The sequence below is a fragment of the Sinocyclocheilus anshuiensis genome, unplaced genomic scaffold (genome assembly GCF_001515605.1).
Source record: "Sinocyclocheilus anshuiensis isolate Anshui unplaced genomic scaffold, SAMN03320099.WGS_v1.1 scaffold508, whole genome shotgun sequence".
Taxonomy (NCBI): Eukaryota; Metazoa; Chordata; class Actinopteri; order Cypriniformes; family Cyprinidae; genus Sinocyclocheilus; species Sinocyclocheilus anshuiensis.
Window position 1 is genome coordinate 471,453 of NW_015555744.1, and position 17,702 is coordinate 489,154.

At 38.5% G+C, this 17,702-nt stretch overlaps 1 protein-coding gene and 1 pseudogene across 1 annotated transcript; one reads left to right on the top strand and one right to left on the bottom strand.

The window, feature by feature from the left end:
- On the top strand, positions 1-7,688 carry LOC107673379 (kinesin-like calmodulin-binding protein; annotated as a pseudogene).
- A 1,490-nt stretch (positions 7,689-9,178) lies between these two features.
- Positions 9,179-16,657, bottom strand: LOC107673361 (cytochrome P450 1A1-like). Its single transcript, XM_016466908.1, has 7 exons — positions 16,581-16,657; positions 15,488-16,320; positions 11,755-11,878; positions 11,022-11,111; positions 10,011-10,134; positions 9,816-9,902; positions 9,179-9,712 (listed from the first exon to the last, which is right to left on the bottom strand). The coding sequence occupies exons 2-7, from the start codon at positions 16,310-16,312 to the stop codon at positions 9,430-9,432; spliced, it is 1,533 nt and encodes a 510-aa protein (XP_016322394.1). The 5' UTR covers positions 16,313-16,320; positions 16,581-16,657; the 3' UTR covers positions 9,179-9,429.
- Between the last annotated feature and the right edge of the window lie 1,045 nt (positions 16,658-17,702).

A 17,702-nucleotide genomic window follows, 5' to 3' on the forward strand; every position in this document is an offset into this window, starting at 1 on the left:
ATGTTTATCCCATATGACTCTGCCAAGCTATGCATAACCCAAGTATGTAGATATCACTCCTTCATGAAATATTGTGCACTCTGCATTGTTTTCTTGCTGTAAATATATTTATCCATCAGATGTAACCTAAGCCAGAATGTTTTGGTTCAAGAATGCATTATTTTTGTTATCCAAGAGTTTTTGTTTGCTTCTTGCACTAGTCACATGTCCGTCATTCCCTCTGTTGTCCTGGGGCCATAGGGTGGGGATGAGATGCCTCATCTGATGTTATGTGTTGTTGGTTCTTCAAGGCCCATTCATTACCACACATTCTTGAACAACTCAAAACCCAGCATTTTTACTAGTTCTCTAAAAGACAAATCTCAACAGGTTCCAGTACACACCTTGAGTCATTTTTGTTTCGTTTGCCCAATGCAGAGCTGTTAGCATTAAAAAAGGTACTCATTTAAGAAATTTAGTATGCAGGCAACTAAAACAGCGTTTCGCAACTTTTTGACGTAGGTACCTTCATTAGTAAGGCTCAAGTACCTCTTCGTCAACACCAAACCATATGTGACCCTGGACCACAAAACCAGTCTCAAGTCGCTGGGGTATATTTGTATCAATAGCCAAAAATACATTGTATGGGTCAAAATGATAGATTTTTCTTTTATGCCAAAAATCATTAGGATATTAAGTAAAGATCATGTTCCATGAAGATATTTTGTAAATTTCTTACTGTAACTACATCAAAACATATTTTTTGATAAGTAATATGCATTGCTAAGGACTTCGTTTGGAAAAATTTAATGGCAATTTTCTCAATATTTTGATTTTTTTGCACCCTCAGATTCCAGATATTCAAATAGTTGTATCTCGACCAAATATTGTCCTATAACAAACCATACATCAATGGAAAGCTTATTTATTCAGCTTTCAGATGATGTATAAATCTCAATTTGGAAAAATTGACACTTAAGAATGGTTTTGTGGTCCAGGGTCACATATATGTGTTACTTTAATATTATACTAGACATAATTCAGTACTATAATTCAATTTATTAAAGTGGTTCTAGGGACTATCGTGAAAAAAACTTTAACAATAAAATGGCCACTATGTATTTTAGTTGTCTTCTATATGACTGTTACCATACCAACAGATAAGAGATATGAGCGCACTGAAGAGCAGACATCGGGAGACGATTCAAGAACTGGAGGAGAACTTTCTCATAGCATCACGAGAGAATCAGGTGATATGCTTGTTTACTGATCATTCAGTCAGACGAACAACAACTATATTGTGATTTTATGCATACTTAAGTATATTCGTGCGTGTGTAGGAAAAAACAGCTCTTAGAATGAGGACGCATTGTCAAAATAAGCTTAACACCCTGAAGAGAATCCTAGAAATTTACCAGGAAAAAGTGGCCAGAAAAAACACATACTGGGAGGAGAAGGTCAAGGTGAGTCACAAGCATCATCGAATTGGTTTTACTTTTTCTTCATTTCCCAAATTCTCATTGGCTTGAACACAGTACATTTAATTACTAATTCAGGGCTAAATCGAAACACATGGTGTAATCTTAGTGACATATATAGTATAACATTTTTGTCTATGGCCTTAAAGGGATAGTTCACCCAAAAATGAAAATTCTACTCACCCTCATGTCGTTCCAAACCCGTAAAACCTTTGTTCATCTTCGAAACACAAATTAAGATATTTTTGATTAAATTCGAGAGCTCTCTGACCCTCTATAGACAGCAAGGGTACTACCACGTTCAAGGCACAGAAAGGTAGTAAGAACGTCGTTAAAATAGTCCGTGTGACATCAGTGGTACCTTAATTTTATGAAGCTACAAGAATACTTTTTGTGCGCAAAGAAAACAAAAATAACAACTTTATAACTATCCCTTTAATTATATGTCATATTGCTGTCACCTGGCTATTTTTATGTAATATTTCATTTTCCTGGGATCAGACTTTAGAGGATCTAAATGAAAAACTTGAGGGGCAACACAAAATGCTTCAGGAGAGGAACCAAAAAGACTTGGCCTCATGTGATCAAGAAAAGGTATCAGATTGTGGTAACACACCACACATATACATACATACATATACTGTTTGTGTGTTGTGTATACTGTATATAGACAGAGAGAGAGAGAGCGAGAGAGAAAGAGAGACTAAGAGCATCAATGGAAACTTTTACAGAACAAGATGATGGAATTGTTCTCCTCCCGACTGGACCTCCTTCACAACCACCAGGCATCAAGTAAGAGCTGCGTAGGTTAATATTTTACGCTGTTTACCAGATTAAAAAGACAAATGTGAAGATGTGAATGAAAACTCAGAATAGGTGAATGTATTTGAGTCTCTGTCTGTTTAACAGCACTGCAGGAGCTGCATTTGGCCAGAGCAGAGATGGGGAAGGTCCAGGAGATGCTTGAGGCCATTCAGGAGAAGAAAGAACCAGAAAATACATCTGAAGAAAAGGTAGGAAAATCAATAAAAACATCATTTCCAGCTGTGAAGAATATCTTCATTCTGAAAGATTCCCTGCAAGCAGGACATGTTGTAGTATTTACCAGGCATTGATTTTTATCTGCCAACAGGAAAGCAGTGACTCAGATGTACCACTAGATGGAGCTCAAGCTCGGCTGGAGATTTTGAAGGATAACCTCTTGAAGAGGGAGCGAGAGATCTCATTCTCAATGCTCATGGAAGGACAAGAGCGTGTGACAGATCCTGTGGAACAGTCAGCATATGCTCGCCTCCTCAGTGCTGTTATTCAACAGGTTTATATGAGTAAAATAAGTTTGAAAACATTACTTAAAGACACTTCTGTTTTTTTGTTCCACAACATGAACTCCACACAGTGATTGCTCAAACATGAATTGACAAAAATTCAATTGATTCAAAAATGAAACATGAATTGCTAATAAAATCTTACTTTTAGCCTTGAAATCTGGCCTACAAATTTATAATGACTGAACAGAACAGCTTTCTTGCATTGTTTATTCCAGGCTCATCATGTTTATGCTGAGCTAACAGAGGCTAAACAGCAGTTTGACCAAATGGCAGAAGACAACCAAAAAATTCTGGCAGAGATTAAAGAAAGTCTTGACCAAACTGTGGAAGTGTCCAGCCAGAAGAGCCACGAGCAACAAGAGGATGCACAGCAGAAAATGTGGGAGCATGGCATGGTTTCTAAAGAGTCAGAATATAGTTTAAAACTGTCAAACGTTGAACATAAGCATCTGCTAACTGAATCGCACATGATAACTCAGGGTGGAGACACAGGTGGCGGACGGTTCACAGGCCAGATTACTCCATCATGAGGTCATGCAGGTGGCTTTGGAGTGCATCAGAGCAGGGGATAAACCCACTGTCATGGGTAAATATGATAAATGAATAATTGTGTAAATGAATAGTAGTCTCTTTATGAATGCTTATTTATTGAATTATTTCTGTGTTATTCTTAGAGACTGACATGACTGAGGCATGGACAGCAGAGCTGGATGAAAGAGTCAGACTACGGCACACACACTTTTATTCTGCACACATTCTCACTCCATACTGACGATTACTCTCCCTTTCTAGAAATCGGAGGAGGATTTCCGAAAGAATGGATTCTTAAATTCTGAAACTGATAAAAGTGTGGGGCAGCAGCTGTTGTTACTGCAAGCTGAGGTGACGACAGACAAGGAAAACATATCTTTCAGCGTATAATCTAAACTAATATTAGACTCTAAAATGTCATAGCGATTGAATTGCTTGGAATCAATTTTTCTTGTTTTGCCATTTATGGCCTCATATTCCTTGTCTGTCTCTCTAGTTGAAGCAAATCAAAGATGAAAACAAGAAGATTATTGAAAACTACACAATTGAAAGAACCTTGAGGAAAAAGTACTACAACATGGTGGAGGACATGAAAGGCATAATATATCACATCATACAATGTTTGAAGACATAAAAATGTTTCTTAAATAGGAATTGTTGCCAGATAGTACATACCTGGCAACATGCAACAATAGTACAGGTATATACTATTTATTCTGCGGCTTTGGGACAAATATCTCCAAGACCCTTGACTGCTTTCCCAGACATTGTTTTTTATATTTTATAGTTGTATTCAAACATATGAATGCCAAAAAAAACTACTGAAAACTAGCTACAGGCACTTTTTGCCCATGTAAGGTTTTTAATGATTTGCCAGACTTAAATGAAGAATATTCTTGATATGCACACTACCATTCAAAATTTGGGTTGATAGAGATTTTTAATGTTTCAGTGTTGAAAGAGTGTACTTATTATTTTGTGGAAACGGTAATACATATCTTTAAATATTCTTTGATTAATAGAAAGTTCAAAAGAACAACATATGACATACAAATATTTTGTAACATAAATGTCTTTCCTGTCACTGAATTGAATGCAGTTGAATGCATTCTTGCTGAATAAAAGCAGTACATTTTATTAAGAAATTTACTGACTCCAAATTTTAAAAGATAGCGTACAATGAGGTGCAAAAATCTGAGCTCACATTGAAAATTGGATTTTGTCTACAACTGGAAAAAAAATTATATTGAAAAAAGGTGATGGCGTAGAATAAATAATAAATATATTTAAGATTCTGCACTATTTCACGATAAGTCAGTAATCAAACAGGCTGTCCCTGACTTTAATGTTTGGTCTTGTACAGGTAAAATCAGAGTATTCTGTCGAATAAGGCCATTGACTCGTGCAGAGCAGGCAAAAAGAGGTCACACCATCGTCGCTTGTCTTGATGACTACTCTGTGATCCTGTAGACCCCTCGAGGACCTCGTGAGTTTCAGTTTGACAAGATCTTCAACCCAGAGTGCACACAGGAGGAGGTCTTCACAGAGTCCAGTGGGTAAGTGTGATACCCAGACATACTTTGCATTCATTTTGATGAAAAATGAATTGTACTAAACATGGAAATTAAAGGAATAGCTCACTCAAAAATTAAATTCTGTCTGCTATATTCTTAGTTTCAGAGGCTTCATTTATAATAATTGTTTTAAAAAAGAGTGAAGAACTACATTATTTAGAATTTTCCCTTCAGTTTTCCACAGAAGAAATAAACTCACATGGTTTGAAATGACAAAAAAAAATGTAATTTTTTTTTAGAGAACTATTTCTTTTAAATATATATGAAATGTGGCATGTTAAGATACTAATTTTTCCTAGGCTAATCCAGTGTGCGATCGATGGATTTAACATATGCATTTTTGCGTATGGCCATACGGGTTCAGGGAAAACCTTCACAATGGTTGGAGACAGAGATCGAAGGAACCCAGGAATCATTCCAAGATTATTCACCAAGATCTTTGAGATCATCCAGGATAATGAGTCTAAATTTGAGTTTAAGGTACACTTAGTATGTGTTTCTTGAGATGTGCTGATGTACAATAGTCATTAAACTTCTTTCTTTTGCCCGTCCTCAGGTCTCAGCCTACATGCTGGAGCTATACAATGACCGCCTACAGTATCTCTTTGAGAGCCCCGCTGAAGCTTTCAGCAAGCGAATCGAAATTAAGGGGGACAGAAAGGGGCTTGTGTTCGCCCAAGGAGCAGAGACAAAAGAGGCCACCATCGCTGGCGAACTCTTTATTATTTGAGCACGGCTGTGCAAACCGCCACATTGCGGCCACAAGTATGTGCTTAACTTGAAACTTTAAAAGACTCCGGCTAAATGGTTTGGATTAATTGCTTTAGTTACACTCAGTATGAATGCATGGTAAGAACATGATGACCCGGCACTGAAGCCAACTTTATAACAAAGAAGGAGGCCCTTGAGTTTATCTGTATAATGTGTCTGAGAATGGGCCTGAATGAAAGATTCAGGGTTATTATATATAAGAGAGACACATGTGTCTGCCTCAAACAATGCAGATTTACAGCAAGTTGTAATTTTATTACATATAATTATTTTGAGATATTTTCATTTTTATTATATCTCTTTGTAGAGATGAATGTAGAGAGCTCCCACTCTCACCTGATCATTGGCATCATGATTGAGAGCCGGAATCTGACCAATGGGAGCGTGAGTTTCAGGAAGCTCAGTCTGGTGGACCTGGCAGGAAGTGAACGAGCAGCAAAAACTGGTGCCAAAGATGACCAGCTGAAGGTTGTTTGGAACAAATAAAATATAAAAGCTGATTTAAAGTGGTCCCAGAAAGTATTTGGACATTTCATGTTGGCTTCAAGTGCACCTGAGCATCAAAATGCTCTTGCATCACTTTTGCAAAGATTATAAAAATGTTCACAAAGTTTGACAATCAGACAGTATCCAAATACTTATTGTCTTCTTGACTGTTGTTTTATCATTTAAAATGTTTACTTTGAAAAGTGTTCCTGCTATTTTTTTAACAACCTTAATATTTTGCTATGGCAGACATTTCCTTAATTATTCATTTTTATTCTCCCCCACTTTTAGTCCAGAATCTTTTCACCCCCAACTTTTGTCTTGGATTTTTTCTAACACCTCTCACAACAATCTGTTTGTCCCACATTTTGTGTATGTTTTTCCCCAGGAGGCAAACTCTATTAACAAATCTCTTGAGTGCCCTCGGAGATGTAATTTCAGCTTTGTAAATGGAGCAGCCTCATGTGCCCTACCGTAACAACAAGCTGACCCAGCTCATGCAGGACTCACTGGGCGGCAATGCCAAGACCCTCATGTTCCTCAACATCTCTCCCTCTGACTGCAACCTGGATGAAACTCTCACCTCACTCATGTGAGAGCCAAGTACCTTGCCTGTACCTTGCGTGCACAGTCACCTCAGTTAATGGCAGCATGAGGCTGCTCTATGCCACCGTCACCTTTGTCTTGCTCAGCTGGGGTTTAAAAGACAATTAATATTCAGTGATATATTCAATTTAACTGCACTGACATCAGATGAAAACAAAATCAACACTGACACTGTTAATGAACTAAACTGAGCTGAATAATGGCGCTATTGCCTTCTGTAGAGCTTAATTGTACTTGTTTCATATATAATTGATGAACCTTGCAACATTTACAGTTACTGAATTGAACTAAAACAACACTAAACTGAGCTGAAAAATGATTTTGACATTTTCCAAATTGTATAAAATCTGTATTTTATAAAGTGCTAAATAAATAAATGTGACTTGACTGTTGAAATTAATCCTTAATTCCTTTAAATATTCCTTTTCTACTTGAGAAAATGAAGGTTGATAATCTTTCTCTCTTTTTTTTTTTTTTTTTAAGTTTTTTGAACTTCACTTCATATCACTGTAAACCTAAAGTTAGCAGAACTCAAAATATCGAAGAAATCAATTACACAAGTTAATAAACTCCCAGATTAAATTTGCAACTTTATAATTTTTTTTTACCACACAAGCATATTTATAGTTTTGGAGCATAAAGGCTACTTGATACATTTTAAAACTTTAAGTTTTCAGTTAAGGTATATACAATAATATACACTTAAAATAAGTTTATGTCTTACAGCTATGCAACTTGAGTGAAAGCCATCACCAACAATGCTCAGAGGAACATAGACAGCAAGGAAATAGCTCAGCTGAAAGAGGTGTGCACATGATCAAAGTCATGCCTTTTTAATTTGTGAACACACATTTTTCTCTTATTTACATTCTCTTTTTACTTCACAGGTGATTTTAAAATTGAAATCAGGTCAGCCTGTGGAAGAAGACGTGTAAACTTCCATCATCTAACTGGACATATGGCTGTTTTAAATTAGGACCATTTCCATGTATGCATGTTACACCATTTTTATGACCATCTCTCATAACATTTGAACATGACATTTAATAATAATAATAAAAAAAAGATTATCAAAGGTATCTTTTATTTCAGTAATCAAAGTTATTTTATCATCAAATTTATCTTTTATTTCAGTAATTTCAGTTTGTTGTGGCCTTCTTTGTGTATAATATTTTGGTTTTCCTTATACCCAGTATCTGTCCCTTTTCATCCCTTATTTAAGTGTGCGTGTCAAGCTAATGCTGATGGCAAAGGAGGGCCAGGCCATCGCATGCAACCCAATAAGTCACTTGGCCAACTTATGCTGTTAATGTGTGAAAAGGTAATGAGCATAAATGCAGCTTATTTGCCAAATACAGAAGGCAAATGAGAGCTGTGCTGACTGACGCTGTCGTGCAGTCAGATCTCACTGCAAAACACAGGGTGGCCTGGGGACATGACAGGTTTGAGGGCAATGGCAATCTCCATGAATTTAGAGTCCTGTTTTACAGCCTGTAAACGGGAAATATAAAGCAATACAAGTGCACAAAATGCCAGAGTAACTGGAGAGAGAGCTATAGGGATACTTAAAATTGACTTTAAAATTTTAGCTTTAAAGTAAATTACATGCATAATTACTGTATTTCAGTTTATTTAATGCTCATACACTGTTTTTTTTTTTTTTTAAAGAAGTCTGCATTCATTTGATCATAATACAGTAAAAACAGTAATATTGTGAAATATTTCAATTTAAAATAACTTTTCTATTTTAATATATTTTAAAATGTCATTTATTTATGTGAAGGCAAAGCTGAATTTTCAGCATCATTACTCCAGTCTTCAGTGTCACATGATCCTTCAGAAACCATTCTAATATGCTGATTTGCTGCTCAAGAAATATTTGTATTATTATCAATGTGTAAAAACGGTTACATTTATTTGAAATAGCTTTTTCTAACAATGTACAAATCTTTACTGTCCCTTTTGATCAATCTAATGCATTATTGCTAAATAAAAATAATACATTTCTTTTAAAACCCCAGACTTTTGAATGTTACTTCATCAATACCAGCTTATGCATTATTGTAAGAAACAAACAGATCTGAAACAGTCCGCTCTCTTCACAAACTTGCAAATGTGTTTTGTCCTATATTCTATTACATTCCTTGATGTTAAAAATAAGACGGTTAACAGAGTTCAGTAAAATGATATAGACTTGACAACTTCACAGTAAATATCATTTGAGACTATAATATTTGATAGTAAGTTGATATTAAACTGAATTACATTTTATTAATTATTACAAATATTTGTTCATTAATGCAAAATCACCAATACCATTAATTCTGATTCTCTCACACTGATTCACTTTAACACAAAGCAGCTTTTCAACAGAAAGGCCTCTTCAAACCTTCACTGTCACTGAAATAACTGAAATAACGCCTTATTTGATACTTCAAATATCTGTGCTAAAAGTACAAACAGTAACTTAGATGCTTAGCTATCATGTATTATCACAAATAATGCATGGACATGCTTAGAGTACACAACTATGTGCAATAGCAAATATTCAAGTAACAGTTGAGCTGAATAGACCACATGAGAAATAAAGACTGTAGTGGTTAACTAGCTTAGCGGTTCAGTGATGCCCAACATTAGCTTTGTTCGATTTTAGCAAGCATTCTGTGGTGCAATAGCTTAGTTACGAGTTGAGATTTTTATTCGGAAGGGCCTGGGCTTCATGGTGAGGGCAAATGTAGAGCTCAGGTCAAGCTCCTGCCCTGGAACATTCTCTATGTGCAGCCGATGCAGCAGGGTGGTTAAGAACACAAACATCTCCAGACGGGCGAAGCTGTCACCAAGGCAGCGGCGTATTCCAATGCCAAATATCATTACCTTCTCAGTCAGGTTTTTATTTAAATGGCCAGACAGGGTAAGGAAACGTTCAGGTCGGAAAGCCTCAGCATCACCCCAAATATCCCTTTTTAGTAAATAAAGACCAAAAATATTGTATGTATGTATATATACACATGAAAGCCTACATAATAACAAATATAAAAAAAAGAATGTGGCCAGATACTTACATGTCATGATTGACTTGATATTGGTTGATGAACACACATGTGTCTTTGGGAATGAAGTATCCATTTAGTGTAACGTTATCAGTTGTACTAGATAACATGATGGAGAACAAGAAGAGGAATGTGCGTATCCGTTTATCAATACAGATATATGGTTATAGTCATAACACTAACATAAAGAGAGAAACATGGACTCACCAGTGAGGTATGGTGAAAGGCATATAGGATGCATGACGAAACACTTCATATATGAAAGCTTCTGTGTACGGCATGTTTGGCTTGTCTTTAAACTGTGGTAACCTGTTCATACCAACCTGGTTTTCTAGGAAAGTGCATACAACAAATAATAAATGACCAGAACAGAAGATGAATAAATACCATATGAACTTTAAACTGGATTTGCCAGTATTATTTTGGACCTCATAAACTGTTTTAGCACTGGAAGACTTCTTTAAAAAAAAAAAAAAAAAAAAAAAAAAAAAAAAAATTGCTCCCATTACAGACCTCATTGGTTTCGATTCCAGAGGCAGTCTGGCATCAACACATTACTGTGACCAATCATGTGAGAACCGAGTGGACTAGACCCTGAGGGAATGAAGGCCACTGTGTACAGAAATATGAGCTCTTTGTGTGTAGATGTGTAGCTGACCCCTGCAATTTATTTACAAGATACCACCCACCCACTCACTACAAAAGAGACTTCATTTTAGGACAAAAAGTACATAAGCTTGTAAACTTTAGCTTGCAAACTGCAAATCTGATCTAATATATTTAATCTGAAAAGAAAACATAAATAGCATGCAGTTCATCTTACTACATTTCTTTCAGATGTCTCCGATTGCAGTCACTTAATAACCCTGTAGATAATATTTAATTGAAAAAAAATAATTTCCTGTTTATGGCAAGTTCCTGATTTTCCAAAAGACCAAATTAAAGAGAGGCCACAGGAAGAAAACATTTACTTCTTTCACTATCAATCTTGCATCTTTAAAGTTCTGCGTCCAAGTTAGTGGATCAAATTGTGTATTATTTTTGGTTTCCTGTGTCTGTCTCACTAAAAACCACAAACCTCAGCTAATGCAGATTTAATTTCCCCAGGATGTCGCCGATTTCCCCAGCTAAAGAAAGGGATATGCATGATGGGAAATGATTTTGTTTTGTTTTCCAGTAAACACAATGTTGTTTCGATTGCCCCTTTTGAGACTTCACCTATCTCCTGAAGGATTTTAGCCTGGATGTCTGGAAACTTGATCAGGTATAAAAGGCTCCACTGTAAACCGGTGATGATAGTGTCAAAACCTACGAGGAAAAAAAGGCATCGGTTATGATCAAAATCTGTAAACAGACTCAAGACGCACGTCACAATTAGCAAGTGGGCAAACAAACTGGTAGAAGATGTGATGTGTGGTGAAAAACAACAACATTCTCAGGCTAAAAGAATGAAAATGAGCAGTTTGAGCTGCTCAATGAGCTCCTCATGGGTGTTTGTTAAACACTCTTTAATATACTAGAACTACACAAGTATGAATAGAATAAGCCAAAAGCAGACAAAAAAAACACATACATTTAAAGCAAATTCTTAGAAGAACTCTAGGTCTTATCAGTCTGAAGTGCCTCCCCTGTGACAACAACACATAGCCAAGAAAAACATCTTGTTCTGGAAGTAAATGCATGCTTTTAACAAGCAAAGCTATTAGCGCAATAATAACTCAGGGAGGAGGACTGCAGCCTTGGAAGGCATTCAGATTATGTCTCAAAGTTCTATGAAACATGTCGACACAGTTTATGAATTATTATTACCTAATGTAATCTGCATTCATGCTTCTAGATCCATTCGCACATGCTCATAATTCAGGATATATAGAGAGAAAACCATTTTTCTGTTCTACTTCTAAAAGTACAATGTTGTGCACATTCATTCTCTTGACTCTGGGTCTCTTACCGGCTCCGAAGATGTCAATGACACTGTGGATGATCTGTGAGTTGCTGAGCATGGCTGTTTCCTCGTCCTCCTGCCTATCCTCACACATTGCTATTAGGGCATCAGTAATGTCCCGGATACAGTTCTGTACAAAAACATGGAGAATGAGACTTGCAAAATGTTTAAAATGTGGAAAAATAAACTGTGGACCTATACTCATTTTTATATCACATCTATATCCATCTTGTTCCTGGCAATGCACAGTATGCATCTGTGCTTTCCTCTAGGCTGTTTACATCAAATTCAACTATGCGTGTGAATATTTTAGTTTGTATAAACTGAAACTCACTTCACAGGAACAGAGTATACTTTGGATGAAATTGTTATTGTTATATGAGTTACTGACCACAATGTGTAAAAAATACGATTATAGCATACTGTTCAAAAGTTTGTTGTCAATAAATTAATACTTTTATTCAGCAGTAAAGTACATCATAGAAAAAATATTTTAAATAGATGTTTTTTAATGATTTTAATGCATTTTTTAATAAATAATGAAAATTATTTATTTCAAAACCATTAAAGATTCGACCAACCCAAAATATTTATATTATTAATTAATTATATTATAAAAATATGCACAGTGTTTGATCATTAAGACAAATTAGCTTATCTATAGTAATTTCTTTTATATAATTAAATATTATATATATACTGTATATATTATACACTACCAGTCAAAAGTTTTTGAACAGTACGATTTCTAATGTTTTTTAAGGAATTCTCTTCTGCTCACCATTTATTTGATCCAAAATACAGCAAATGTCAGGATCATGGACTGGTTTAGTTGTGTTTTGCCCGTCTTTGTTCCTGGTGTTCCTTATATGGTCTTTTACCTGTCCTCGTTCAGTTTAATTAGTCATTCAGTGCACCTGTGTTTGTTAATTATCCCTTGCATTTAAGTTCGAGTCTGTGCTGTCTGTCTTTGTCTGAGATTGTACGTCAACCCATGTGTTACCTGTGCTCCTGTCTGCCCTGTGTATTCCCTTGGATTTTGGATTGAAAGACTATTGTGTTCGTTTACGCCTTGTCTCCTCGTTCCTCTCCGTAGGTAAACGTGACAGAATCTCGGACCAGAACAGTTTAAATTGCGTGTTTCCCCTCCATTTTGTTTCTCGTTTTTCTCTCAGTGTTTTTGTTTCCATTGTGTGCCCCAATGGATCCCCTCCTTCGCCCTGAATACATCCTCCTCCTGCTGGAACGGGGGAAAACTCGCTCGAGGGTCATACCAGACTGTTTCTGGCTATTGCCCATCTCCCCACCTACCCGGACGATGCGCTGGCCCTCCGAAGATGGCCCTCGAGCTGAATTCGCCGCCGTTGTGGAGTGGACACTGGCGAGAAATGGAAGTGCCACTCCCGACCCAGAGCCTAGCCCACCATCTCCCCGATGCGTGGAGCGCATGCCCGAGCCCACCGCTGACGGAGAGCCGGAGCCCGCCGCGACCGATGAGCCATCGCCGCATGGAGCTCTGACTGATAACGTCAGTCAAGGTGTGTGAGCCGGCAACAACGCCTGCCACGAGGGAGAGTGCCGCGGACAGTGTGAGCGCAGAGGGGAGCTCTGCCCCCTGCACCGCGGCTGAGGGTGAGCTGAGTGTGGTGCGGGGAAGGTGCCAAAACGACGAGGAGAGGGCTCCAGCCCCCGAATCCAGTCCAGAGCGCCCTCCAGTGCCCGCTCCTAGAAAGTGCTCACAAGTGTCCGCTCCTCCAGAGCGCAATCCTGTTCCCGTGTTCAGCCTAGAGGGGGCTCCTGATCCAGAGTTTAGTCCCGAATGCCCGGAGGCTCACAAATGCCCACCCTCCCACCTGCTCCTGCCTCCTCCGCTGTCGTCTGGCAGCCCCTCTGCTCACCCTCAGCCCACCATCTATGCGGTGCGAGCTCCGCGGGACTGCCATCCTCCAGCGTCGCCGTGGCTGGAGTTTCCCTTGACTCCGCCTCCAGCCTCTAAGCCCCGGACTCCGCCTCGGCCCGTGGACCCGTCGGCTCCACCATGGTCTCTCGTCCCTCCGGCTCCGCCTTGGTCTGGCGTCGACCATCCTGCGCCTCGGGACTCCACTCCTCTGGCTTTGCCTCATCCCTCCGTCCCTCCGGCTCTGTCAGGCTTCTTCATCCCCTCGGCTCCGCCTCAGTCCTCTGTCGCTCCGGCTCCACCGTGGCCTCCCGCATCCACGCCTTCGCGTCAGTCACTGGCGCCATCGGCTCCGCCTAAGGCCTCCGGATCCTCCCCATCGCCCTGGCTCATTGGCTCTCCGCCTCGGGCTCCTCCACCACCTGCTCCGCCGCCGTTGGTCGGCCCCTTGGAGTCGGTGGACATTCCTCCTCCATGCCTCCCTCCATCGTCTCCTCACTGGACTCTGTCTGCCGCCCCCCTCCCGGGTGTCCGTCCTCCTCCGGAACCTCCTCAGTTCCCACCCATGCCCCCCCCTTCTGCTGTTCTACGGTGCGAGGACGCACTTTCCGGGAGGGGGGCGATATGTCAGGAACATGGACCGGTTTAGTTGTGTTTTGCCCCTGTCTTTGTTCCTGGTGTTCCTTTTTATATGGTCTTTTTCCTGTCCTCGTTTAGTTTAATTAGTCATTCAGTGCACCTGTGGTTGTTAATTATTTTCCTGTCCTCGTTTAGTTTAATTAGTCATTCAGTGCACCTGTGTTTGTTAATTATCCCTTGCATTTAAGTTCGAGTCTGTGCTGTCTGTCTTTGTCCGAGATTGTACGTCAACCCACATGTTACCTGTGCTCCTGTCTGCCCCGTGTATTCCCTTGGATTTTGGATTAAAAGACTATTGTGTTCGTTTACGCCTTGTCTCCTCGCTCCTCTCCGTAGGTGAACGTGACAGCAAAAGCAGTAATATTGTGAAATATTTTTACTATAATATATTTTAAAGTATTTTATTCCTAATCCTTTTCAGCATCATTACTCCAGTCTTTAGTGTCACATTATCCTTCAGAAATCATTCTAACATGCTAATTTGCAGTTCAAGACCCATTTATTATTATTATTATCAATATTTAAAACAGTTGAGTACATTTTGTTCAGGATTTTTTGATGAATATAAAGATCCAAAGATCAGCATTTATCTAAAATAAAAAGGTTTTGTAACATTATACACTATACCATTCAAAATCTTGGAGTCAGTATTTTTTTTATATAAATTAATACCTTTCTTTAGCAAGGATGCTTTAAATTGATCAAAAGTGGTGATAAAGACATTTATAATGTTACAAAAGATATTTCAGATAAATGCTGTTCTTCTGAACTTTCTATTCATCAGCAATTTTCAAAATAACAAGTTTTTTTTTTGAGCAGCAAATCAGAATATTAGAATGATTTCTGAATGATCATGTGACTGGAGTAATGACGCTAAAAATTCAGCTTTGAAATCACAGGAATAAATTACATTTTAAAATATATTCAAATAGAAAACAGTTATTTTAAATAGTAAACATTTCCAAATTGTACTGTTCTTGCTGTACTTTGGATCAAATAAATGCAGGATTGGTGAGCAGAAGAGACTTTAAAAAAACATATATATTACAGTATGTAGCATACTAAATGCTAATTTTAATCCTTTCTCTTTTGGCTAGAAATATAATTTTTTTCTTTAAGTTAATCATCTGAAATAGATACAGTATGTTAAGTCTTCTACAGGAATGCATTTTTCTTCTCTTTGGTTTATTTTAACATTATTACCCTATCAAAGGTGATGAGATGTTCACTGATGTTGCGCTCCATGAAGTTGTTCATTCTGTCAATGTACTGGAGCAGCTTTCGCAGAGACGGACTGGGCAGGTAGCGGAAAATGGGGGAAAAGTCTGCCAGATTCCCTGCAGCAAAGAGGCGCAGCACTTCATTATTGATGTTGACGATGGTGAGGAACTCTTTATCGTCATGGGCGTACCGCTTCCCAAAACATAGAGTGCAAACCACATTGGCAACCGAGGTCACTAGCAACTTAACTGGGTCGAGCCCTGAATCTCCAAACTCATCTGCTTGTTTCTTCAGAGCCTCCATCATATCTACGGCCTCTGCACAAATACGCTCCTCCAAAAGACACGAAGCGCTTGAGTCTTGGGACTCAGCTTGGGAGAAGGTCTTCAGGGCGTTTCTGCAGATCTTTTTGTGAAGCACCCAAGCTTCTCCATACTTCTCACTAAACGTCATACTGGTGCCATTAGCAACTGCAGAGAAGGTAAAGAAGTTAGGACGTCCAGCAAACGCCTCTCCTTGACGTACCAAAGCCTCCTTGATGGTAGAATAGCCGCTCAAAACGACCACTACAAGAGAACCCATTTTCATCTGGAACACATCTCCATACTGAACCCTCAGGTTTGTTAATGACAAATGGATCTGTTCCCCCATCTGGAAAAGGTTTCCCACTAGAGGCCAAGGTGTGGGACCTGGGGGCAAGGAGCAGCCTGGTTCTCTCCGTCGACCATGGAGAACCAGCAAGAGCATAGCAAAGGCACAGAGGAACAAAGTCACTCCAGTCGTGTGGGAGATCTCCTCAAGATACATGGCAGACACTGCAAATGACATATTGAACATTATTTAAAGATAGATTTTTGACGCATAAAGCATAATGCACCATTCTATTCTGAACTCTCAATCTCTAAATAGCTTTGAAGAAGATGGTTTAAGGAAATGAAAACTTTACAATAGCTTATTATTGCATGTATATTGTTTACGTTAATATAATGCGATATAAACTGCACGCAGAAGATAGAACCGAACAGAAAAGGCCAAAATAGGTAAACTAAATAAAGTAATAGGCCCTATATCTTACCTTTGAGACCACAATTGACAGATCCCGTGTTCGCAATAAAAATACTTGAGAAAAAGTTTCACCAGCTGAAAAATGGCTGCGCGTCTCAATGACTGCATAAACCACAGGCTGAATCTCAGAAGCAGAGGAGAACACGAGGGGCGTCGAGATGCTCGATTTACAAGCAAGAATGAACTGTGCATGAATGTAAACCAGTGAGATTTAAAGAAAAGAAGAAAAACCCTACTGATGAGATAATATTATAAAAAGAAACAAAAAAAAAACAATGTGTTTCCACACGATGGCAGTGTCCTAAAGCCTACACTTCTAAACTAGGCTATAGGCTACTGTACATTACGAATCGAGGAGGAAAAAGCAAACAGAATCGACTGCTTATGATAGTCTGTGACGAAACAATGCTGGCAACTGTGCATGGCTGGGTTACACTTTATTTTAAGGTGTCCTTGTTACATAATGTTCAAGTACAATCTTTTAATGAGCAGTGCCTTTCGATCTTGGATGAAGTTGCTCCAGTGAAATCCAGAGCAGCTCGTCTGATAAATTCTACCCCTTGGATCAACTATAGTATCAGCTCTTTTAAACGTATTTGTCGTAAAACCGAGCGTCTGTGGAAATCTACTCGACTACTAGTTCACTATCAGCATTTAAAATAACTTTTAATGGATTCTAATAATAAGGTTAAGGATGCCAGAATTAAGTATTTCTCTAATCTAATATCTAGCAGCAGACATAATCCCAAAATTTTGTTTGACACCATACATAACATTGACTCTCCTCCATCACCTGCGGTTCAAATCTCTTCAGTTGATGAGTGCAACAGTTTACTCTCCTTTTTCGTGGATAAGATAAACAATATACTAAATAACTCTTTCTCCTTCACTTCAAATATCCTGTGTCTCCAGGCCAGTAACCCTGGAGAATTTTTCCCCATAACACTTGATGATCTCACTAAAGTATTTAGTTCTATGCAAACTTCTTCTAGTCCTCTGGATGTGGTACCCACTGCCTTGTTTAAAAATGTTATTGACAAGATTGGTCCCTGTGTGCTATCTATAATTAATAATTCATTAACATCTGGTCAAGTTCCAGTTTATCTTAAACATGCTGTTGTTCAACCTATTC